Source organism: Formica exsecta, unplaced genomic scaffold, assembly GCF_003651465.1.
Source record: "Formica exsecta isolate Colony F162 unplaced genomic scaffold, ASM365146v1 scaffold8, whole genome shotgun sequence".
NCBI classification, from domain to species: Eukaryota; Metazoa; Arthropoda; class Insecta; order Hymenoptera; family Formicidae; genus Formica; species Formica exsecta.
The window spans coordinates 724,153-750,024 of NW_021853569.1; the positions used below are offsets into that span (position 1 = coordinate 724,153).

At 33.3% G+C, this 25,872-nt stretch overlaps 1 protein-coding gene across 1 annotated transcript in view; it reads right to left on the minus strand.

The window, feature by feature from the left end:
• Positions 1-132: 132 nt before the first annotated feature.
• Positions 133-25,872, minus strand: part of LOC115244119 — a 29,796-nt gene continuing 4,056 nt past the window's right edge. The window contains exons 2-9 of the mRNA XM_029821514.1: positions 8,188-8,639; positions 6,937-7,793; positions 6,290-6,437; positions 4,830-5,031; positions 3,494-4,005; positions 2,243-3,099; positions 1,596-1,743; positions 133-337 (exon numbers count right to left, since the gene is read on the minus strand). Of these exons, the coding sequence (XP_029677374.1) occupies positions 133-337; positions 1,596-1,743; positions 2,243-3,099; positions 3,494-4,005; positions 4,830-5,031; positions 6,290-6,437; positions 6,937-7,793; positions 8,188-8,639 (3,381 nt within the window). The remainder of the gene's footprint in view (positions 338-1,595; positions 1,744-2,242; positions 3,100-3,493; positions 4,006-4,829; positions 5,032-6,289; positions 6,438-6,936; positions 7,794-8,187; positions 8,640-25,872) is intronic.

A 25,872-nucleotide genomic window follows, 5' to 3' on the forward strand; every position in this document is an offset into this window, starting at 1 on the left:
AAATATTTTCACTCGTTTAGTCTTGCGTGCTGTTTTCCCCTCGTCTTCTTTATAATTCGCGCTAATTACACAAGTGAGTCTGATGTATTTAATATTCGCGCTGCTTTGGATGTGAGCAGCGAAACAAGGACTTTACATGGAGCGGGGCGCGATGCGGGAATTCGACGTCCGTAAGAAGTTATCCATGTCCGGTAACAGCAAAAACCTCTTGAAGCCGTGTCGACAATCTCCGTGCAGGGACTGCAAGTAGCGAGTTTTCGGGGTGGATGTCAGCCTTAGCGACCGAGTCGACGCGTCGGGGGTGTAGTTGGACGAGGACCCATCTGCGGGATTCTCCCTGAAATTCATTATATATTTGCATATTTTCGTTTATATCACAAAACACTACTCGTCTAACGCCACAGATTGGATCCGTTGAATCGATTCTAAACATATAAATAATTAATAGCTCTCGTAATGCTGACAATGTCCGACACTTATTTAAAGGAAATAATATAAAGTTGATAGAGATAAAATAGATTATCATGCACACCAGCTATTATGCATAATTGTGTTAATATCTTGAATTTTCCTTTTTATGAAAAAATAAAAAAAACTGGATTATAGATAATATAGTATAGCAAGTGTAAAAATAATAAATATAAAAAATTGCGTTTCCTGATTAAAATAATTATCTGATTAATTTTCTCTGATAGGCCTAGCTTAATGATTCTCGTGTGTGTGTGGGTGTGCGCGCCAGAACGACGTACAGAAACATTAAACATATTGAACATCCATATTGAATGCTGATGTTACGCGGTGTCCTTATAGTTTTTAGTCCTGCCTATCGATTGTACGAAAGTTACTTTTCCAAAAAATTATGTATCGTCACGGATCTTTAAAGTAAAAATAGAATAAAATACAAATACATCATTCCGATATATAACACTGCATTTTTATGCAATAATATATTTAGAGAAATGCCACAAAATTTCATTAATGGTTCCCAACGTCACTTTCCGCGAAAATGGTAAATATAAAAATGGGATATCCAAATAAATTGTATTATTCGCATTGCAATTTTTTTTATCTCTTTAAAAAAAAAATTATTTAATTAACATTGGGATCCATTCACAGTAAAACATCTTAGAAATTAAAAGATCTAGAAACTAACACCGAGCTAATGTAACAAACTATACATCGATTCTAACCGTCTATAACATTGATCTACCAGCGATCTAACGATCTAATCACATCGAGCGGCTAGTCTCTAACAGAGAGACACTAACATCGAAACACCATACACCTAGCTACCGTGATGGTTCCAGGATGGTAGTAGAAGAAGACATTGAAGAACGTTTTTTTTGTACGTAGTGATTGTACATGGTGGTAGGTGGTTGGTTGGTATTTGGTGGATTATCTTTGACGTAACATGACGTGATGTGGCTGATAGATCTGTTGGTACTGACACACATAGATATGATATATTTTCTCAGTCTGTGGTAGGTAGGGCTCTACTTGATTACAGGTACGACAAAATACGGTTGACATCACATCGAGGTAGGAGAAGAGGACACGGCGGAAGACACGGAGAGGCGGCTACCTAATGGCCTGACCTTTCGACCAGATATCGCGGCGATCGAGAGAATCGTGGCGCACGGAACGACGGGAGCCAGCCGAGGCGTGCGAGGGCCCCGATATGTCTCTTACTCGGTTGCAATACCTCAGGATAGCCCGAGTCGGCCGGCATCTCCGACGCGGAACCTGTTCCCGACAGAGTGTTATGGTTGACAACACGGAATTGATTCGATCGACGTAGACGCAACTTTCTTCTACGCTACCGTAGAATTTTGAGAATCTAATATTCGATATATGTGTAGAGGTAAAAAAGAGACACACATATATGATCGAGAGATTAAAATCGATTAAACTTACCAACTGCAATTCCGTAATTAAACTAGTACGGATCTTGCTACGGTGTATCAATTAGTGAGCTTAAATATTGGTCAGTCAAAAAAAGAGATAAAGTTAACTTTTATCTTCGTAAAAGAAAGAACTACTCCTGTACGCAATAAATCATCGATAACACTTGCGAGATGGATATTAGATAATATTTTTTATTCGCGTGAAAAATTTGTTTATAAATATAAAATAAATTTTGTGAGAAAAAAATCATAATTCTTTCAAAAATAAAAAGAAAACTATTAATCTCAAATAAATCTCCCAACCGAGCAGACCGAAATGATCGATAGATTCTACTCACCCATGAACCTCTTCTCCGTGTTTGGGTAGTGATCAGCGAATGCTTCCATCATATCCTCGTATTCGAGCATATTGTTCTGCATGACGGGCAGCGGATATTCATCGGAGAAGTCGATCTGTCTCTTGTGCCTCGTCTGCGACGCAGTGTCCATCTTCCTGTTCGACCTATTCTTCATTTTGCCTTCGTCCAGGTCCTCCGAGACACTGAAGGGAGTTGTCTGCCATTCGCTTCCTTTGTCTTCGTTATATCCTTGCCTGATGAGTTGCTGAAGGTCCAGGGGCTCGCTGTGCGTCTCGCGATCGTCGTTCAACGATCTCCCGTGACGATTGAGCACTCGCGCGATTATCCTTCCCGACGTCATGCGACCTCGTTTCACGATACCCGGCCAGTCGGCGTTCCTCGCCAAGGAAGCGACGCTGCGCTTGCCGTCGTCGTATTCGCGGACCGTCTGATGGCCGCCGTTTCGCGCCAGGGAGCCCAGATAGCGTTTGCCGTAAGGCAGAGAGGAGTCCCTGGCTAGTGCGGCCACGTTTCTCTTGCCGTTCTGCGGCAGCATGTCATATCTCGCCAGCGAGGCGACGTTTCTCTTGCCGCTCAGCGGCAGCATGCTCTGTCTAGCTAGGGATCCAATGTTCCTCTTACCGTACCTCGGTAGACCGTGATCGCGAGCCACCGAGGCGATGTGACGTCTGCCCGTAGGCAACGCGAAATCCCGCGCCAGGGAACCGACGTTACGTTTGTCTGGCGGGTACTCGGCCACTTCTGGATCCAGCTCGGACAGGTAATCGTAGATCTCGGGCACTCGTCGACGGTACTCCTCGTCCAGCAACTCACGCATCAAGCCCTCCACGTTATCACTTAATTCAATAAACCAATTAATTCGTCAATTTAATTAACCAATTAATTCATTCAATAAACCAATTAATTTATTAATTAATTAATAATTTGATTGAGCATGTTAAACAAATAGAAAAACAGTAACTTTTTAATGATAAAATGTAAAACTACATTATTACATCATTAAAAAAAATGGTTTATAATTATTATAATTTAAGATTTTATTTATAATTTTAATTATTAAAATTGTTAAAATATACATATATAATAATTATTAGTTTTCTTATTTAAAAATTATCTTGCTGTTTTGTCTATGCAGAGAGATTTTAATTTTTCTATTGTCTCCCCATAAAAGTTTGAATTATTAAATGCATTTGAACATCAAAACCATTAAAATCTGCAGCAAATATATACCTAGAAGGTGCGCTCCTCTTTTCTTCGTCATCAACGTCGTCATCGCGTTCTTGTATACTGATCGGCAGGTCGTCGTTCTTGGCCAAAGTAGCGAGACTGCGTTTTTCTGATTCGGGAATTAAGTCCGTCGAATCGACTTCTTCGTCCAGAAGACGTCCGGGAAATTCGGGCAACTTGTGAGTACGCGCCATGACACTGAGATGACCTCGCAATGCCGGGTTCCTAAAGAGCTCCCAGTAAACATTAACGGGTATGCAGATCTCAGTGTCCTCGTTTTCTTCTGAACTGAGAGCTTTCAAATGAGCCATGTCGTTATGATTTTTCGTTTCCGGAATGATCCTTGCCGTTCTCGAATAGGCTGCTAGATTCGAACTGACCTCCGGTAGGCGCAACAACACCATAAAAGTCTTCTTTGGTATGCATTGGCTGCCTTCTTCGTATTGACACGTCACCTGAAGCGAAATGAAGAGCGATGTTATGGTTTCATAATTCTTTGTCGTATATACCAGCCACTTAACAAAATGCAAACGTTATTTCTTGCATGGAAAGGTTTAGATATATATTCATATCCATTAATCTGTTTTTTTATTAAACAATATAATTATATGTCATATATATAAAATTATTATTAATTATATTATAGTATTACATAGAATAATCATATATTATTACAACTTTAACAATTGTTTATTGTTTATCGACAAAATTGTTACAACAAACGAATAGTAAAAATAATGTATAAAATATGCAGAAATTCTGAAATGTTTTATAGAGATATACCAGAACATTCATTCTTCTCCGATTTCCTCGAATTGTCGATTTTTGTCACACGATCCTATTAAGTCCTTTATATATAACAATATTATCCAAAAACGACAAAGCCTGCGCCTAATATCACGCATGAGTGTGTTTCGCAGAATATCTCGTAAATATACTTTATCTCCAGTGTCGGAACCATGAACGTTTGACCAACCAAAAAATACCATAAAACGCAGAAAAGATCGATGCCTCTTTATTTTCCGCTTGATATCCCAGGAGAGATAGGTTCCAAGCTTATTCATTCCTTTATTAACAATAACTTTATCATTCTTGTATTTATGTTTATACAACTTTTAACTTCGCAAACTAAATTTTAACTATTATAATTTTTTACTTAAACGATCTTAGATAATAGAATTGTTTGTTAAAAACCAAAAATATAGTTATATATCACTCGTTTAGTCTTGCGTGCTGTTTTCCCCTCGTCTTCTTTATAATTCGCGCTAATTACACAAGTGAGTCTGATGTATTTAATATTCGCGCTGCTTTGGATGTGAGCAGCGAAACAAGGACTTTACATGGAGCGGGGCGCGATGCGGGAATTCGACGTCCGTAAGAAGTTATCCATGTCCGGTAACAGCAAAAACCTCTTGAAGCCGTGTCGACAATCTCCGTGCAGGGACTGCAAGTAGCGAGTTTTCGGGGTGGATGTCAGCCTTAGCGACCGAGTCGACGCGTCGGGGGTGTAGTTGGACGAGGACCCATCTGCGGGATTCTCCCTGAAATTCATTATATATTTGCATATTTTCGTTTATATCACAAAACACTACTCGTCTAACGCCACAGATTGGATCCGTTGAATCGATTCTAAACATATAAATAATTAATAGCTCTCGTAATGCTGACAATGTCCGACACTTATTTAAAGGAAATAATATAAAGTTGATAGAGATAAAATAGATTATCATGCACACCAGCTATTATGCATAATTGTGTTAATATCTTGAATTTTCCTTTTTATGAAAAAATAAAAAAAACTGGATTATAGATAATATAGTATAGCAAGTGTAAAAATAATAAATATAAAAAATTGCGTTTCCTGATTAAAATAATTATCTGATTAATTTTCTCTGATAGGCCTAGCTTAATGATTCTCGTGTGTGTGTGGGTGTGCGCGCCAGAACGACGTACAGAAACATTAAACATATTGAACATCCATATTGAATGCTGATGTTACGCGGTGTCCTTATAGTTTTTAGTCCTGCCTATCGATTGTACGAAAGTTACTTCTCCAAAAAATTATGTATCGTCACGGATCTTTAAAGTAAAAATAGAATAAAATACAAATACATCATTCCGATATATAACACTGCATTTTTATGCAATAATATATTTAGAGAAATGCCACAAAATTTCATTAATGGTTCCCAACGTCACTTTCCGCGAAAATGGTAAATATAAAAATGGGATATCCAAATAAATTGTATTATTCGCATTGCAATTTTTTTTATCTCTTTAAAAAAAAAATTATTTAATTAACATTGGGATCCATTCACAGTAAAACATCTTAGAAATTAAAAGATCTAGAAACTAACACCGAGCTAATGTAACAAACTATACATCGATTCTAACCGTCTATAACATTGATCTACCAGCGATCTAACGATCTAATCACATCGAGCGGCTAGTCTCTAACAGAGAGACACTAACATCGAAACACCATACACCTAGCTACCGTGATGGTTCCAGGATGGTAGTAGAAGAAGACATTGAAGAACGTTTTTTTTGTACGTAGTGATTGTACATGGTGGTAGGTGGTTGGTTGGTATTTGGTGGATTATCTTTGACGTAACATGACGTGATGTGGCTGATAGATCTGTTGGTACTGACACACATAGATATGATATATTTTCTCAGTCTGTGGTAGGTAGGGCTCTACTTGATTACAGGTACGACAAAATACGGTTGACATCACATCGAGGTAGGAGAAGAGGACACGGCGGAAGACACGGAGAGGCGGCTACCTAATGGCCTGACCTTTCGACCAGATATCGCGGCGATCGAGAGAATCGTGGCGCACGGAACGACGGGAGCCAGCCGAGGCGTGCGAGGGCCCCGATATGTCTCTTACTCGGTTGCAATACCTCAGGATAGCCCGAGTCGGCCGGCATCTCCGACGCGGAACCTGTTCCCGACAGAGTGTTATGGTTGACAACACGGAATTGATTCGATCGACGTAGACGCAACTTTCTTCTACGCTACCGTAGAATTTTGAGAATCTAATATTCGATATATGTGTAGAGGTAAAAAAGAGACACACATATATGATCGAGAGATTAAAATCGATTAAACTTACCAACTGCAATTCCGTAATTAAACTAGTACGGATCTTGCTACGGTGTATCAATTAGTGAGCTTAAATATTGGTCAGTCAAAAAAAGAGATAAAGTTAACTTTTATCTTCGTAAAAGAAAGAACTACTCCTGTACGCAATAAATCATCGATAACACTTGCGAGATGGATATTAGATAATATTTTTTATTCGCGTGAAAAATTTGTTTATAAATATAAAATAAATTTTGTGAGAAAAAAATCATAATTCTTTCAAAAATAAAAAGAAAACTATTAATCTCAAATAAATCTCCCAACCGAGCAGACCGAAATGATCGATAGATTCTACTCACCCATGAACCTCTTCTCCGTGTTTGGGTAGTGATCAGCGAATGCTTCCATCATATCCTCGTATTCGAGCATATTGTTCTGCATGACGGGCAGCGGATATTCATCGGAGAAGTCGATCTGTCTCTTGTGCCTCGTCTGCGACGCAGTGTCCATCTTCCTGTTCGACCTATTCTTCATTTTGCCTTCGTCCAGGTCCTCCGAGACACTGAAGGGAGTTGTCTGCCATTCGCTTCCTTTGTCTTCGTTATATCCTTGCCTGATGAGTTGCTGAAGGTCCAGGGGCTCGCTGTGCGTCTCGCGATCGTCGTTCAACGATCTCCCGTGACGATTGAGCACTCGCGCGATTATCCTTCCCGACGTCATGCGACCTCGTTTCACGATACCCGGCCAGTCGGCGTTCCTCGCCAAGGAAGCGACGCTGCGCTTGCCGTCGTCGTATTCGCGGACCGTCTGATGGCCGCCGTTTCGCGCCAGGGAGCCCAGATAGCGTTTGCCGTAAGGCAGAGAGGAGTCCCTGGCTAGTGCGGCCACGTTTCTCTTGCCGTTCTGCGGCAGCATGTCATATCTCGCCAGCGAGGCGACGTTTCTCTTGCCGCTCAGCGGCAGCATGCTCTGTCTAGCTAGGGATCCAATGTTCCTCTTACCGTACCTCGGTAGACCGTGATCGCGAGCCACCGAGGCGATGTGACGTCTGCCCGTAGGCAACGCGAAATCCCGCGCCAGGGAACCGACGTTACGTTTGTCTGGCGGGTACTCGGCCACTTCTGGATCCAGCTCGGACAGGTAATCGTAGATCTCGGGCACTCGTCGACGGTACTCCTCGTCCAGCAACTCACGCATCAAGCCCTCCACGTTATCACTTAATTCAATAAACCAATTAATTCGTCAATTTAATTAACCAATTAATTCATTCAATAAACCAATTAATTAATTAATTAATTAATAATTTGATTGAGCATGTTAAACAAATAGAAAAACAGTAACTTTTTAATGATAAAATGTAAAACTACATTATTACATCATTAAAAAAAATGGTTTATAATTATTATAATTTAAGATTTTATTTATAATTTTAATTATTAAAATTGTTAAAATATACATATATAATAATTATTAGTTTTCTTATTTAAAAATTATCTTGCTGTTTTGTCTATGCAGAGAGATTTTAATTTTTCTATTGTCTCCCCATAAAAGTTTGAATTATTAAATGCATTTGAACATCAAAACCATTAAAATCTGCAGCAAATATATACCTAGAAGGTGCGCTCCTCTTTTCTTCGTCATCAACGTCGTCATCGCGTTCTTGTATACTGATCGGCAGGTCGTCGTTCTTGGCCAAAGTAGCGAGACTGCGTTTTTCTGATTCGGGAATTAAGTCCGTCGAATCGACTTCTTCGTCCAGAAGACGTCCGGGAAATTCGGGCAACTTGTGAGTACGCGCCATGACACTGAGATGACCTCGCAATGCCGGGTTCCTAAAGAGCTCCCAGTAAACATTAACGGGTATGCAGATCTCAGTGTCCTCGTTTTCTTCTGAACTGAGAGCTTTCAAATGAGCCATGTCGTTATGATTTTTCGTTTCCGGAATGATCCTTGCCGTTCTCGAATAGGCTGCTAGATTCGAACTGACCTCCGGTAGGCGCAACAACACCATAAAAGTCTTCTTTGGTATGCATTGGCTGCCTTCTTCGTATTGACACGTCACCTGAAGCGAAATGAAGAGCGATGTTATGGTTTCATAATTCTTTGTCGTATATACCAGCCACTTAACAAAATGCAAACGTTATTTCTTGCATGGAAAGGTTTAGATATATATTCATATCCATTAATCTGTTTTTTTATTAAACAATATAATTATATGTCATATATATAAAATTATTATTAATTATATTATAGTATTACATAGAATAATCATATATTATTACAACTTTAACAATTGTTTATTGTTTATCGACAAAATTGTTACAACAAACGAATAGTAAAAATAATGTATAAAATATGCAGAAATTCTGAAATGTTTTATAGAGATATACCAGAACATTCATTCTTCTCCGATTTCCTCGAATTGTCGATTTTTGTCACACGATCCTATTAAGTCCTTTATATATAACAATATTATCCAAAAACGACAAAGCCTGCGCCTAATATCACGCATGAGTGTGTTTCGCAGAATATCTCGTAAATATACTTTATCTCCAGTGTCGGAACCATGAACGTTTGACCAACCAAAAAATACCATAAAACGCAGAAAAGATCGATGCCTCTTTATTTTCCGCTTGATATCCCAGGAGAGATAGGTTCCAAGCTTATTCATTCCTTTATTAACAATAACTTTATCATTCTTGTATTTATGTTTATACAACTTTTAACTTCGCAAACTAAATTTTAACTATTATAATTTTTTACTTAAACGATCTTAGATAATAGAATTGTTTGTTAAAAACCAAAAATATAGTTATATATATAATATATATAAATATTAAACGTCTTTTAATCACAGTATTTAATGATCTTAATACTGAAAGTTATAGAAAGATGTGCAACAAGCTAATCAAAGCTTCAATTAAATTAAATTAAATTAGCCACGAAGAGAAATCAATTGCCAAATTGATGAAGTGATTTACGAGCAAAATTTGTAAAAACAATCCGCGATAATAGAGTTCGTGAATAGAATTTATATACGAGAATGAAATACCGATACGACGTACGCTCGATGTTTCCAACATTCCACTTCATTTTAATCTCCATTATTTAACAATGCTCAAGGTAACTCAGTATTTATACAATCCGTTAAACTCCGTTTTAATCGATTATCGTGGATCCAAGTCACGTGCGCGTCTCACGGCAAAGCAACCGTCACGTTCTGACATTAATTTTTCAGAGGAACGTGACGCGTCAGCAGCGCAATATCGGGAAACAATATGATTCGTGTCTACGAGAATTTATGAAAATTCAACGAGATACGAGACTGCGACAATTAATCTGTGGACACATAATATGCGAAATACCAGCCAACTGCGCCGTAATTAAATGATCGTCCCGATGTCAGAGATGAATTAAATCTCTCTGCGGCCGCAACATGCCATTTATGTATGTGATCGAGGATATATTACACTATGGTTTACGCGGAATACGTGATGCGGATTGAAAATGGAAGTGGAAGGAGTATCACAGTTTGCGAGATATCAGAAATACGTAGTATTTAATATCTATCACCGGAATTTCGTGACATGTGTATCAAAAGTCATCTACATGTATATACGATACCTTATAAAAAAAAGTGGCTATAAAAGTTTTTATTGCAATCTATTAAATTCATATTTTTTACAGTAAACGCTAATAGAATTTGAGAATAATGGTTGATGCACTAGTATTTTTTACGAAAAATTTAGATTTTATTGAATACTTTTTGCGATAAATTTTTTTATAAAAAAAGAAATAAAAAATCATATGTAATTATAATGATTATTATTATTATAATTATAATGATTTATCTTATTGTAGTTATTGCACTAATCGTATTCAAAATTTATATTGTATAATATTGTAGATATTACATGATGTTTTGATTTATTATTAACTTATTTTAAATCCACAGTTTATGCTAATTTTAATTAAGTATCTTGGCAAAATTATGGCCTTGCGTAAACTCTGAAATGGTTTGCACATTTCGGTCAGATGTTGTTGACATTAACTGCGTCTACATGTTGGCTTGTAGATGTTTGATAATATTATCTGAACATGAAACGTTGCATTGTGTATTTGGATGTACCTTTTGTCATTAGAATGTGATAATTACTGTAAGAAAATGGCTACAAGAAAACTTACAACATTGATATAAGAGAAAACTTTAATATTTAAAAATATACGCATAGTTAACATAAAAGAAGAAAAATATAATATAATAGTACAAAATCAAATATATATTCGATATAATAGAATCTATAAAATTGTCAGAATTGATTGATATTGGCAAAAATGAAAAATAAACATAAACTATTTATCGTGAAATATGTCACTATTATATATTGTTATTAATGTTATTAAAACGCTACATTAGTGACGCTTCAAGCTCAATTTTGGTGAAGCGCGTGACGTCAAGCTCTGGACATGATAGCTACAATTATAACGCACATCTGTGACCAGAATACCATGTGACACCTGTAGTTCACATATTGCAATGCAACGTGGATGTTAAATTTAAATAAATAATTTTGATATTTGTAAAAATTGAATTAATTTTTCTACTACGATTTTAAAGAAATTTAATCATCATCGAAATAAATTTAGAAAAAAAACTTTTTAATTAAACACCGAAAAATTCAAGTGACAAATAAACTTTGTCAGAATATTTCAAATATTTATACAGTTTTGGGTAAAGTGAGAAATAGTCTGATGTACCATATGAATAAAATATCAATTATTCAAGAAGTCCGCATAAGAAAATATGCCAGAAGTAGAGAAAATTTATATTCGAAAGTAATTCTACAAAGTTTGTTGCAGGAGAATTCATTATAGATAACACGATACATTTTTCATATAACACAGAGAAAGAAAATAAGAGAGAGAGAGAGAGAGATTTTTAAAAAATATAGATTTTCCTTTCAATATTTCAAATTATACACGCACCTGCTGCGTTTTATACTATACAATTCTCGATCTGCATGTGGGGAATATACGGATACATAAATAGGGAAAACGCACACGCGAGTACATTTACAAAAATTTGGTTGCGTCAGCTACAATAATTTAATTTCATTTATTGTATATCCATCCACATTTTTTCTCTGCAATATTAAATTTATTTTTATGTAACATGTTTCTTCAATAATAAACCAAAATTTATATCCGTTTAACAATAAATAAATTTTCTATGTTATTATATGAAAGCAAAGGCTAATAATGTTATTTCCGCAAAGCGCTTGTAAATTAATTCGTTTAACATGCTAACACGAGGATTCAACCTTGTAACGTTAATGAAATAAATGTTTAATTATGGGGTCAATTCTGGGAATTATCACTCCGTGCAAAAGGTCACGGGATAATTTTCGTTCGTACGCAGGAAATGTTACCGGTATATGTAATCGCGACCATGTTTCATTAAACCCTTCCGTCTCTTCAATGCATGTGTTAACTTTGTGTTAACTCGTGTGATCCTCGACTGAGACTAAATTGAATTCCTCCACTACGGCTTATCCTGTAAGGAAAATGCGCGCGAATACTAAGTATTAACTTTCTCGGCAGTCAACGCGAAATTCTATTTACAATCTTGCGAGCAACCACGCGTAAATGTATATTATCTGTGTGTATATGTATACATAAAATGATAATAGTTTTAATTATATTAAATAATAGTTATAAAATTTCTATAAAACAATATGTAAAGTATGCTATTATTTAATGGCTTACACAAAAAAAATTCTGAAATAAATATGAATTTTAATAATAAAAATTTCAAATATAATTTTCAAAATATTATATATTACAAATGAAAATAAAATATTACCATTTATAATTGCCTTGGTATTTATTTAGAAATTATTTTAATTTGCAAATTTTTGATTTATTTTAACTTTTTATTTATCTAGAAAATTATTTATATAATTGGAATAATAAAAATTTATTGATAACTTAATCTGAAAAATTGATTAAGTATCTCTAGAAGATTTCAAAATTTCTTTATATAAACAAAAAGATTTTCTTAAAGAAAACTTTATTGTACTATTACAAAAAACTTTATTTACTGATCCTTTCAAACGAGATCATTTCTAAATACAAATTTTTATTGAATTATCTTTTTAATGTATATTTATCAAAATGCACACATTGCTGGTCAACTTTAGCTTTAGAAGATAGAATTCTCCTCATATCTCTTCTATCGTGCGCAATATTCAAATACTTTGGTAGATTGCAAGGACTGTTCTTGACGGAGCGAAGCAATGTAAATTCTTGCTGTCTTATACGAAATTCTGTCGATAGTAAAAATATTCAATAGCTCATCTCCGTCGTCCGTTGCCACTCGGACAGATACTTTTATTTTTTTTCCCCGCCTCCATCTTTTCCATCACAGCATTTTCACATTTAAGTTAGTTTATTGACAAAGTAAACGTCTGGAAAATTTAGTTCTGCGACTGCGCCACAAATTTCGCAGAGAGATCAGGGATACACTCGTCGACAATGTACAATCTGGACAACCCGTACATTCTGAAAGCTATTTTCTTCAGTGGAAAATGTGGATTTACTTGGTAAAAAATCCCAGGTTAATAAAATCTCCTTATTTATTTCCGTCGCACACGAAACATTAACGATTCGTATCGATGTTATCGCGATCGAGAATTATTGAAAATTTTTCTCTATTAAAGAGACAAGGAAAGAGACTCTAAGCATAAACAAATAATATAATAATAATGATGATATAAAATAAAAATAAATATAGAAGTAATAATATAAAAATAATAATAAATTGCTTAATAAATTTAAAGTATATATTGCGAGCAATATTAGAATATTTAGAACATATTTGTTTTATAAATAATTAAAACTCTAACTATATAAATAAGTTATACATAAGAACACAATTATCTTGAAACTATATGAATATATCGCGATTATTTTTCGAATATGTCATATCTTGAAAAATTATATTTCTAATAAAAAGAAAACGCCGACTGCAGCAAGTTGCTCGAACAGGACAAAACTTTTTCTCGAAAGAATCGCAGACACACGATAAGAGAGAGAGAGAGAGAGATTTTTAAAAAATATAGATTTTCCTTTCAATATTTCAAATTATACACGCACCTGCTGCGTTTTATACTATACAATTCTCGATCTGCATGTGGGGAATATACGGATACATGAATAGGGAAAACGCACACGCGAGTACATTTACAAAAATTTGGTTGCGTCAGCTACAATAATTTAATTTCATTTATTGTATATCCATCCACATTTTTTCTCTGCAATATTAAATTTATTTTTATGTAACATGTTTCTTCAATAATAAACCAAAATTTATATCCGTTTAACAATAAATAAATTTTCTATGTTATTATATGAAAGCAAAGGCTAATAATGTTATTTCCGCAAAGCGCTTGTAAATTAATTCGTTTAACATGCTAACACGAGGATTCAACCTTGTAACGTTAATGAAATAAATGTTTAATTATGGGGTCAATTCTGGGAATTATCACTCCGTGCAAAAGGTCACGGGATAATTTTCGTTCGTACGCAGGAAATGTTACCGGTATATGTAATCGCGACCATGTTTCATTAAACCCTTCCGTCTCTTCAATGCATGTGTTAACTTTGTGTTAACTCGTGTGATCCTCGACTGAGACTAAATTGAATTCCTCCACTACGGCTTATCCTGTAAGGAAAATGCGCGCGAATACTAAGTATTAACTTTCTCGGCAGTCAACGCGAAATTCTATTTACAATCTTGCGAGCAACCACGCGTAAATGTATATTATCTGTGTGTATATGTATACATAAAATGATAATAGTTTTAATTATATTAAATAATAGTTATAAAATTTCTATAAAACAATATGTAAAGTATGCTATTATTTAATGGCTTACACAAAAAAAATTCTGAAATAAATATGAATTTTAATAATAAAAATTTCAAATATAATTTTCAAAATATTATATATTACAAATGAAAATAAAATATTACCATTTATAATTGCCTTGGTATTTATTTAGAAATTATTTTAATTTGCAAATTTTTGATTTATTTTAACTTTTTATTTATCTAGAAAATTATTTATATAATTGGAATAATAAAAATTTATTGATAACTTAATCTGAAAAATTGATTAAGTATCTCTAGAAGATTTCAAAATTTCTTTATATAAACAAAAAGATTTTCTTAAAGAAAACTTTATTGTACTATTACAAAAAACTTTATTTACTGATCCTTTCAAACGAGATCATTTCTAAATACAAATTTTTATTGAATTATCTTTTTAATGTATATTTATCAAAATGCACACATTGCTGGTCAACTTTAGCTTTAGAAGATAGAATTCTCCTCATATCTCTTCTATCGTGCGCAATATTCAAATACTTTGGTAGATTGCAAGGACTGTTCTTGACGGAGCGAAGCAATGTAAATTCTTGCTGTCTTATACGAAATTCTGTCGATAGTAAAAATATTCAATAGCTCATCTCCGTCGTCCGTTGCCACTCGGACAGATACTTTTATTTTTTTTCCCCGCCTCCATCTTTTCCATCACAGCATTTTCACATTTAAGTTAGTTTATTGACAAAGTAAACGTCTGGAAAATTTAGTTCTGCGACTGCGCCACAAATTTCGCAGAGAGATCAGGGATACACTCGTCGACAATGTACAATCTGGACAACCCGTACATTCTGAAAGCTATTTTCTTCAGTGGAAAATGTGGATTTACTTGGTAAAAAATCCCAGGTTAATAAAATCTCCTTATTTATTTCCGTCGCACACGAAACATTAACGATTCGTATCGATGTTATCGCGATCGAGAATTATTGAAAATTTTTCTCTATTAAAGAGACAAGGAAAGAGACTCTAAGCATAAACAAATAATATAATAATAATGATGATATAAAATAAAAATAAATATAGAAGTAATAATATAAAAATAATAATAAATTGCTTAATAAATTTAAAGTATATATTGCGAGCAATATTAGAATATTTAGAACATATTTGTTTTATAAATAATTAAAACTCTAACTATATAAATAAGTTATACATAAGAACACAATTATCTTGAAACTATATGAATATATCGCGATTATTTTTCGAATATGTCATATCTTGAAAAATTATATTTCTAATAAAAAGAAAACGCCGACTGCAGCAAGTTGCTCGAACAGGACAAAACTTTTTCTCGAAAGAATCGCAGACACACGAGCAGAGCACACTTGAACGAAACGCAATAGCGAGTGACAAAGCGTTTTCCGATCCGTCGCATTCGACATACATTACGTTACAGACACGTTCTTTTACAGGCGTAAAAAACGCATTTATATTTTCTCTGCATTATTTTTTTTTTTTTACACGATTACATGCCGATTATACCAAAGGTCTTATTAAAAGGTCACTTATACGTTCGATCAAAAGTATCTTTTACACGGAACTTTAAATGAACATTTACGCTGCCCTTGACAAATAAAAATTTCATAGTTTCGTAAGAACGAAAAATCTGTAGATCGCAATACAAAAGATGATAAGAGTAAATATGAACTTTTGAATACTTAACAGCGCGCTAGGGCTCCCGAAAGTTTTCGCTATTGTTAATGAATGTTACATGCATTTGCACTCACACTGAAAATTGCATTTGAAGAGGAGGTGAAAATCTCTTTCGCTTTTGTTGAAACGAACTAAATGGTCTTTTTTTCGAAATTGTGATTTTCTTAAAGAAAACTTTATTGTACTATTACAAAAAACTTTATTTACTGATCCTTTCAAACGAGATCATTTCTAAATACAAATTTTTATTGAATTATCTTTTTAATGTATATTTATCAAAATGCACACATTGCTGGTCAACTTTAGCTTTAGAAGATAGAATTCTCCTCATATCTCTTCTATCGTGCGCAATATTCAAATACTTTGGTAGATTGCAAGGACTGTTCTTGACGGAGCGAAGCAATGTAAATTCTTGCTGTCTTATACGAAATTCTGTCGATAGTAAAAATATTCAATAGCTCATCTCCGTCGTCCGTTGCCACTCGGACAGATACTTTTATTTTTTTTCCCCGCCTCCATCTTTTCCATCACAGCATTTTCACATTTAAGTTAGTTTATTGACAAAGTAAACGTCTGGAAAATTTAGTTCTGCGACTGCGCCACAAATTTCGCAGAGAGATCAGGGATACACTCGTCGACAATGTACAATCTGGACAACCCGTACATTCTGAAAGCTATTTTCTTCAGTGGAAAATGTGGATTTACTTGGTAAAAAATCCCAGGTTAATAAAATCTCCTTATTTATTTCCGTCGCACACGAAACATTAACGATTCGTATCGATGTTATCGCGATCGAGAATTATTGAAAATTTTTCTCTATTAAAGAGACAAGGAAAGAGACTCTAAGCATAAACAAATAATATAATAATAATGATGATATAAAATAAAAATAAATATAGAAGTAATAATATAAAAATAATAATAAATTGCTTAATAAATTTAAAGTATATATTGCGAGCAATATTAGAATATTTAGAACATATTTGTTTTATAAATAATTAAAACTCTAACTATATAAATAAGTTATACATAAGAACACAATTATCTTGAAACTATATGAATATATCGCGATTATTTTTCGAATATGTCATATCTTGAAAAATTATATTTCTAATAAAAAGAAAACGCCGACTGCAGCAAGTTGCTCGAACAGGACAAAACTTTTTCTCGAAAGAATCGCAGACACACGAGCAGAGCACACTTGAACGAAACGCAATAGCGAGTGACAAAGCGTTTTCCGATCCGTCGCATTCGACATACATTACGTTACAGACACGTTCTTTTACAGGCGTAAAAAACGCATTTATATTTTCTCTGCATTATTTTTTTTTTTTTACACGATTACATGCCGATTATACCAAAGGTCTTATTAAAAGGTCACTTATACGTTCGATCAAAAGTATCTTTTACACGGAACTTTAAATGAACATTTACGCTGCCCTTGACAAATAAAAATTTCATAGTTTCGTAAGAACGAAAAATCTGTAGATCGCAATACAAAAGATGATAAGAGTAAATATGAACTTTTGAATACTTAACAGCGCGCTAGGGCTCCCGAAAGTTTTCGCTATTGTTAATGAATGTTACATGCATTTGCACTCACACTGAAAATTGCATTTGAAGAGGAGGTGAAAATCTCTTTCGCTTTTGTTGAAACGAACTAAATGGTCTTTTTTTCGAAATTGTAAATTTCAGTAAATATTTTATCGATTTATTTTTTTCATTGTTTTTTCATTTCACGTTTCAGATTAATTATTTATTAAGTTCGTCCTTCCCTTCCCCCCAAAAATATATACTATTTATCATTATTAGAAATATAATATTATTTATCAATATTCATTTTATCTATGAATTCGTCAAAATGCTAATTATTACATAGTATATATCATAATTGATATTATAAAAATCCGTGTATATAAAAAATTAACGTTTATTAATTTTTTTATGATAAATCAATATGTATAAGATTAAAAATGCAGCTAATTTGAGAGGAAACATTCTATGCTACATCTTCACTTTTTTCAATATATATATATATATATATATAACTTCAATATATAAAACATTTTTTAAGAATGACTACAACATAAACTTTATAGTTAGGATTGTTTTGGAAAAATTTATTATGGTTGAGTTAATCATTCCTTTGTAATGTGTAACATAACATTTACGTAATAACACTTTAACATTTAAGTCGGATTACGGCTGCTTGTTAAACAGCTTAAGTCGCTAATTTCAGGAAATTAACGTGACGTGCTTAGAACTCCTTTATAACACTCACTTTAATATATACTGTGTATACGGTTGCGTTAGCTACTTAATTAATTCTCGTATGCCGATTCCAGTTAGTTGGGATAATCGCATTATCGAAGCTCACATTTGGATTTGCATCAAATTAGATTTCCTTTATCGCATGTCGCGACTTGCGCATCCATTTATAATCCGTCTGACAATACGATTTATTTGTACTACTTGTTGAGCATTATTGAATGCCGCAATAGTCATTTATTCTTTTTTCAATTGTATCTTGCATTTTATCCCGCTTGTATGCAATGGTAAAAGGTCTCTTCTGTATAAACCAGTGCATAAACCATGGCGATTTATTCTATGTAATGCACTTGCTGAAATTTACCGAGCTTTCCGTCGAAGAATATTCCACGATATATATGTCACGCGTATCGTGACGTAAACAATTATAAAAGAGATCTTTTCGCCCTATTAATGACGCCCACGTATGGAGTTTGGAGTACGTTATCCTGCCTCGTTTTCCGCGAATAAAAGTGATTAACGAGCAGCACGTAGGGATCAACTTCTTGGAAATAACAAAGATTATATGGCGAAGAGCCCTCTCGATGACAGATCACCCAAGGCATATTAGTCGCAATCGGAAAAGGTTAACGAAAGAAGACCGATAACGACGTGAGTCACCTAAATTATGTTATCACTACCCGGACGATAACTTAATAAATTTCTGGAAGCTTTACACACGATTTTTGCACCTAAATGAGTAATCGAAAAAAAAAATGGAACCTCAGTCCTTTTATACTTTATAATACAGCGCGGTTGATGTATCGACGACCATGACTAGTTCTTTTCCGAAGATTGCTGTATCTATCAATACCGCTGAAGGGAAAAAAATAATCAACTTTTAAAAATATTATTATAAAATAAACTGAATAAAATTTTTAGATAAAGCAAAACATTTATATCTTCTTAATTAGTGAAAATAAAATGACAGAATAAATGAAAATTCTACGAATCAAAAATAAGGATCATCAAAATTGCCAATTTAAATTCCATTTTGAGGATTTTTCGATTCCAGAATTAATAAGCTGTCATTTAAAAGCTCTTTCAGCTAATGAAGTTGCGGACAATTCATTTATACATATGTGCCATTCGAACTTCATTCGTTCATATGCGTCACAGATAAGCTCCCTTTTAACGCTACGAGACGGCGCAAACTCCAAACTAATTAAAGAAGAGCATGAATAATGATATATAGTATAAGATTATGAATTAAATCAGAGATATATCTAGTCGAATAAAAAATTACAAAATCCCCTGTAAAACTACAAACAATGTGGTGACGCATTCAAAAAGATATCCTTCACAAAAGAGTACTAAACACTTTACAAAAAAAAATGTTATATATTCTTTAAAAACATAACCATTATTTATTATATATATATGCTCCCTTTTAACGCTACGAGACGGCGCAAACTCCAAACTAATTAAAGAAGAGCATGAATAATGATATATAGTATAAGATTATGAATTAAATCAGAGATATATCTAGTCGAATAAAAAATTACAAAATCCCCTGTAAAACTAGCGTCACTGTGGTGACGCATTCAAAAAGATATCCTTCACAAAAGAGTACTAAACACTTTACAAAAAAAAATGTTATATATTCTTTAAAAACATAACCATTATTTATTATATATATATGTATGTATGTATAGAATAATCTTTACCATTAATCTTTGTTGCATTAATTAATTAAAACACAATGCATTAACCGATCTGTAAGTTTAATAAACGCATTGTAGATAAGAGAAATTAAAACAGCTGACAGTAGCAGCTCAAACAATGAGCACGACACACCGTATAAAAGAATCGTGTCACATCGCCTGGGATTCTCGTAAAACACGGGTAAAAATGTCGCGTGATCTAACAATATGGAACGGAGCACATCTGCTTGCGCATAAGGCAAACGACATTAATCTTCCGACATTAAACTTGCACTTTTTTTCAGACAGTAACGAGAGATTATCATGATTTCGTAGTGTATGAAACATGATACGCGATATGATCGACAAGCCCCTCAGCATTCATAAGCTTAATCACACGCAGGCCCCCTTTAATCACTCAAACCATTTATTACTTACTTAGCAATTTCAATCATTTGTTTTTAAAGTTTTATCATCATGTAAAATCACTGCATATTAGATTCACATCAACGATACAAAAGGCATCTCCTATTTTAATCATTCGTAAGATGATGATGAATCTATAAATAATTTATACATATGTGTAAATTCGTGAGATTTATATAATTAATTTAAAAGTAATTTAAAATCCGTAATTTGAAAATTACGGATTGAAAATTGTATCAATCTAAACGAAGTAATCGAGCGACGATTATTATTGTAAAAATATTAACAATCGTATCAAACGTTTGCTTGCTCGCGCAATCTGTGCTCCTAGAATTATACAATTAAATACACGTATCCCGGGAAAAGTATCTATCTCTTTTATCAATAGTTTATCATTCGTCATGCGAATGTGCCGCGGACGACAATAATAAATCATCATGTACCATACCGTAGCAACGGAAGACATGTGCGTAGTTGATAACAAGTGCCATTGTGTGTGATGTGGATATGATTTATGTTTCATACACACACACACACACACACACAATCACACGAATCAAACTTTCTAATTAATCTTTAGATTCATCGGGATGTACGCTATATAATTATTCGCGTTCGATGTTTCTACCCATATGTCATTTCACATGTCCATTTCACATGTTCCATATACTTTCTTATGAAGTATATCTATAAAAAAAATTATTTAAAGTTTATAAAATACAGTGGAATACAGATCAGGAGGCCGAAAATACGGAGTCTTCAATAAATGTAAAAAATGCGCGACGAACAATCTGCATTTGATTTGCATACAACCGGTGCTCTCGTTTGCTTTCCTCATAGCCACGTAAAAGGGAAATTACTGATTGAAGATATAGACTCTGCCATAAAGAAGACCTTCGCACTGATTAAGACTGAATTCGATAAACGATAAAATGATCAGACACGCCGTACAAACAACACGCGGACTCTTCTCGATTTTAGATCTTTACTTATAAAATATTCAAAACATCAAACGAATATGTAATTTTTAGAATATGAATTAAGTATTCAATCTTCTAATTGTATATAAATATGTGTATTAACTATCCATATAATCCATTATATTTTTTACATGATATATGCAAAGTGTATTTTAAATAATTCGCAAGAATATTGAATAATTCATTTTCTCTGCGTGTGTGAAAATCTGTTCTTGATGAATATAAAATTTATTTTATGGTTATGGATGAATTAAAGTTTGGACACTATAATAAGCAATAAGAGTATTTTATCAAAAGATATTACTTTCTACACTGCTTTTGAAAAATATTACGTAAACTTTTGGAACGACAATGGTTACACCACTTGGTCTGACTATATTCGTTTTCAACTACTTTAAAAGTATTAGAGAACAACGAGGATATTATATCTCTCTAATTCTCCGCAAAGATAATAAGACAAATCTAAAAGCTTTCAAGTCCCCACAATTTTAATGTAAATGACTTTAAATTCATTATAGTGATGTATGCCAGGCAAAGCGAGCGCTCTTAATTTCTCTCAAGAGACGAATAGACCGGAATTAAATCTGTATGCTTAATCTAGCATGCCCTTTGATCGTAATCAAGAAGTACTAGCGGGGCTTTTGTATAACGATATCGATTTTAACTTACAGTTGAGAGCTTTAGTCAATAAAAAAAAAAATGTGTGAAAGAAAGTAAGATATACAATTTGTGTAATTTTGACATATTTGATATACTATATAATAAATATCTCTGTAGAGTTCAAATAGTTCAAGTATTTTTTTCCTTCGACATATATTTGTTTTTCTTCAGCAAATATCCACTTTTAAAATTAGATTGTGCGCGACAAATTCTTTCCGTACAACGCAAGAGTTATAGTGAGTAATAATTCGCGTCTTCACAAAAGAGCCTTTTCAAGAAGATCGCACCGTCTCCTCACAATGTAATTTACACACAAATGCATCCGTGCATATGTACGGGACACCTTCACTTAGACCAATTTCTATAGTGTCTATAACACTACGCTGGCCTTTTGTTTTCGTCGATTAAGAACGCCCACTGCTATTTAAACCACCACAATGTACGCGGTTATATCATGCATGTTTCGCCGTAGTCTGCTTACCCGACAGGTAGAAAGAGAAAGAGAAATTTTGTGTAATATCTCATAAATTTACTTGTCGACATGTCAGTCGATTTCTGACGAAATGTCACGGTTTCAATACTGTTAGAAGATGGAAATTAATTCTAATAAATCAAATTTTAGTAAAACATGATGTAACTTTAAATATACGTCACGCAGTATATTGCTTTTTATTCTAAATACAATATGTAAAGAAGTAAAAAGTTTATTATAAAACGAATTATACATGTATATTATGTTTTATGAAATAATTTGTATTGAAAAATTAAATCCGTGCTCGTTGTTTCGATATTATCTCGCATTTATAATAAACCGATGCAATTTCAAGTATCAGAGTGCATTCTAAGGGAATTAATTAAATTCCACGTCCTCGACAGTATATAGAGAAATAGTTTCTTTGAACAACACAGAGCTTCTTAGTAGATCAATAAAACGCGTTTTGTGCAACGAATCTTTAAAGACGTTTCCCATTCTTTCAGCGGCCGTAAGTAAAGAAGGCAACAGGTTTGACTCTCCACAGCTTTACCTTCGACGCAAACCTTAGATACCTTCTTAACATTTTAACCTTTTTTTACGTGACGTTCTCATAACATTAAGTACGTCTATTGATCAGAATGAGTAGAGATTCCCATAAAACGCTTTTAAAGCGCCTTTTCATGTTTTTCGTATCGGAGCGCAATTACTCTTTTACGATCAATGTTTGTCAGTTTGGCAAATATTTTCTCGAAAAACATACCTATTTTTTCTTTAATGATGTCAGTTTAATATTACGTTAGCGTACAAAAAAATCATAATTAAATGTCAATGTAGAATTACATTTTTATCTCTTTCTTTTTTCTTCCCATATTTCAAAAATTAATATCCGTAATTAAACAGACAATATATACTTTGACAATATATAATAATACATGTGTAAAGCTACCACATATATCCTCGACTTTTATAATATTCTTTAAATGCAAGAGAGAAAAAATATACATATTATATATAATCACATATTAATATATGTATAATAGACTTTACTTTGATACTATATGAACGATAAAATAAAGCATAAATCCATGAAAAATGCAGAAGGTAACTGTGATGGAAAACATATTTACAAAGAGAGTAAACAGAGGCAAGAACTTATTTTTCCGAAATAAAAGTGAGAAGAAAGTGTTTGGTGAGCGGTTTACGAAATTGCAGATTCCCAGTGAGCTGTTAGGACTTTAGGATTGCGTCCTATACAAATTTACACTATGAAATTAAGAAACTTAGTTCGAACACACTAGATTGATTCAATAGCCGAACTTGGTCTTGCATTTCACTGTTCTATTTGGCAAAGTAGCGACAATATGTTACTTGTAATTGTATAATAGAGAAATAATTAACTTCCACTATATTCCGAGATTATATTAATTCTCAGAATTCCGTGTATACTGCGGAATGCGGAATGCATAAAAAATTCTATGTCTGATAATAATTATTTATACAAATATTTAATACAAAATAGTAAAAAGTACTGTTGAGCATGTTTATGTCTTGAAATCTCTCAAAGAAATATATATGATTCTTTCATGAAAATTAAAATTAAATTCTGCAAAAAACATTTTAATTATCTATTGTAAACTTGATATTAAATTTTTTTCCTTGACCCATTTTTGATTAAAAACATATTGTTCATTTTTCATTCAAGGTTTTTGATTTTTCCTGATTACGCGTCGGAGCATAAAAGTGATTGAAGAAGAATTATAAAAGTGCTCTCTCTCTCTTTCTTTCTTTGTACATAAAAAACTGTTCAGCTAGGCAGTGTTTGATCGTGCATAATCTGCTGTAATTAGAATATGAGTATAGCCAAGTATAGCTAACAAAGAATCGAAGAATTAATCTAAAGATTTATCGATGTTTTATCTAATGAGATAAGTTGTGAAATTCATGTTGCAAAATTGTATATCAAAGAAAAAAGTTTTATGACAATAACTGGATAAATTACAATTAAAATTAATAATTATTTTGTATCGAATTATTTTTATAAATATTTAATAATAAAATACATTTTCTTATATTTGTATAATTCCTTTAAAAATATAAGATGCAATTTATTTAATTTCTCAGATATATTTAAAAAAACATAAATGATTTCAAAGCTACTTTGAGTGAATACAATAATTCGAATATATAAAAAAGTTTTTTTACGAAAAACATGTTTTCGAAATGACGTTTCGGCGTTTTAAAACCAATTACAAGGGATCGCAATGGTTGAAGTTCGCAATCGATGGATTCGTTAATTTTTAGGTAGATTTTAATTATCCGCGATATATATATGACTAGTGCCGCCGGCGTATTGGCAAGCTATAATCCGTTCGATCAACTGATTCCCTTTGTAAAAGACTTGTAAAGCTCTTTAAAAGCGCCGAGGACGGCAGAGGATGACCGTACCAGCTGGCCGGAGAATAAATCCTTGAATTTTTTATATTCGAGCAAAAATGCGTCCCGCAAATCATATCGTGTGCGAATTGTCTAAATGCAAACGATCCCGAAAAATGTCAAGAATTCGGCATTATCTAAAATTCAAATCGATGATTTACCCGATATTTCGAATAGACAACAAGAAATGGGCGTGGACGTTTTGCGCGCATCTTCCTTTCAACCACCATCCGCTATCGATGATGTATATGCTTATTTTACTACGTAAAGCTTCTAAAACTTCGATTGCAGAAATTGACAGGTGTGACAATTGGCTGCGTTGAAAAATTGCAATTTGATGAGATATAAATTAAATTTGAAGTATATATGAGTGGTGAAAGAAAGTATTATTTTCGAGAACTATACCGTACGTAAAATAAATATGTGAAAGAACCTTGTCAATACCATTATATCTTTTATCCTAACAGACTCTATAACCCTCATATAATATAATGCTAAAAAATAAGAAATTTTATCCGCATTCCAGTCATGTAAGCACGTATAATACGATAGTACGTGTTACAGTGTCATAACACGTTGAAAAAACTTTTCATCCTTGAACAGATTTTCTATAGAAAAAAATATCAATATCCTATAAAATTTAATGATAAATGATTTTATCTGCATTAAAATCGTACAAGCACATATATAAATTATATATTCAAAACCTTTTATCAAAATTATTCAAAAAGGTATATGAATATATAATTTCCAAAAATAATAATTCGAAATATATATAT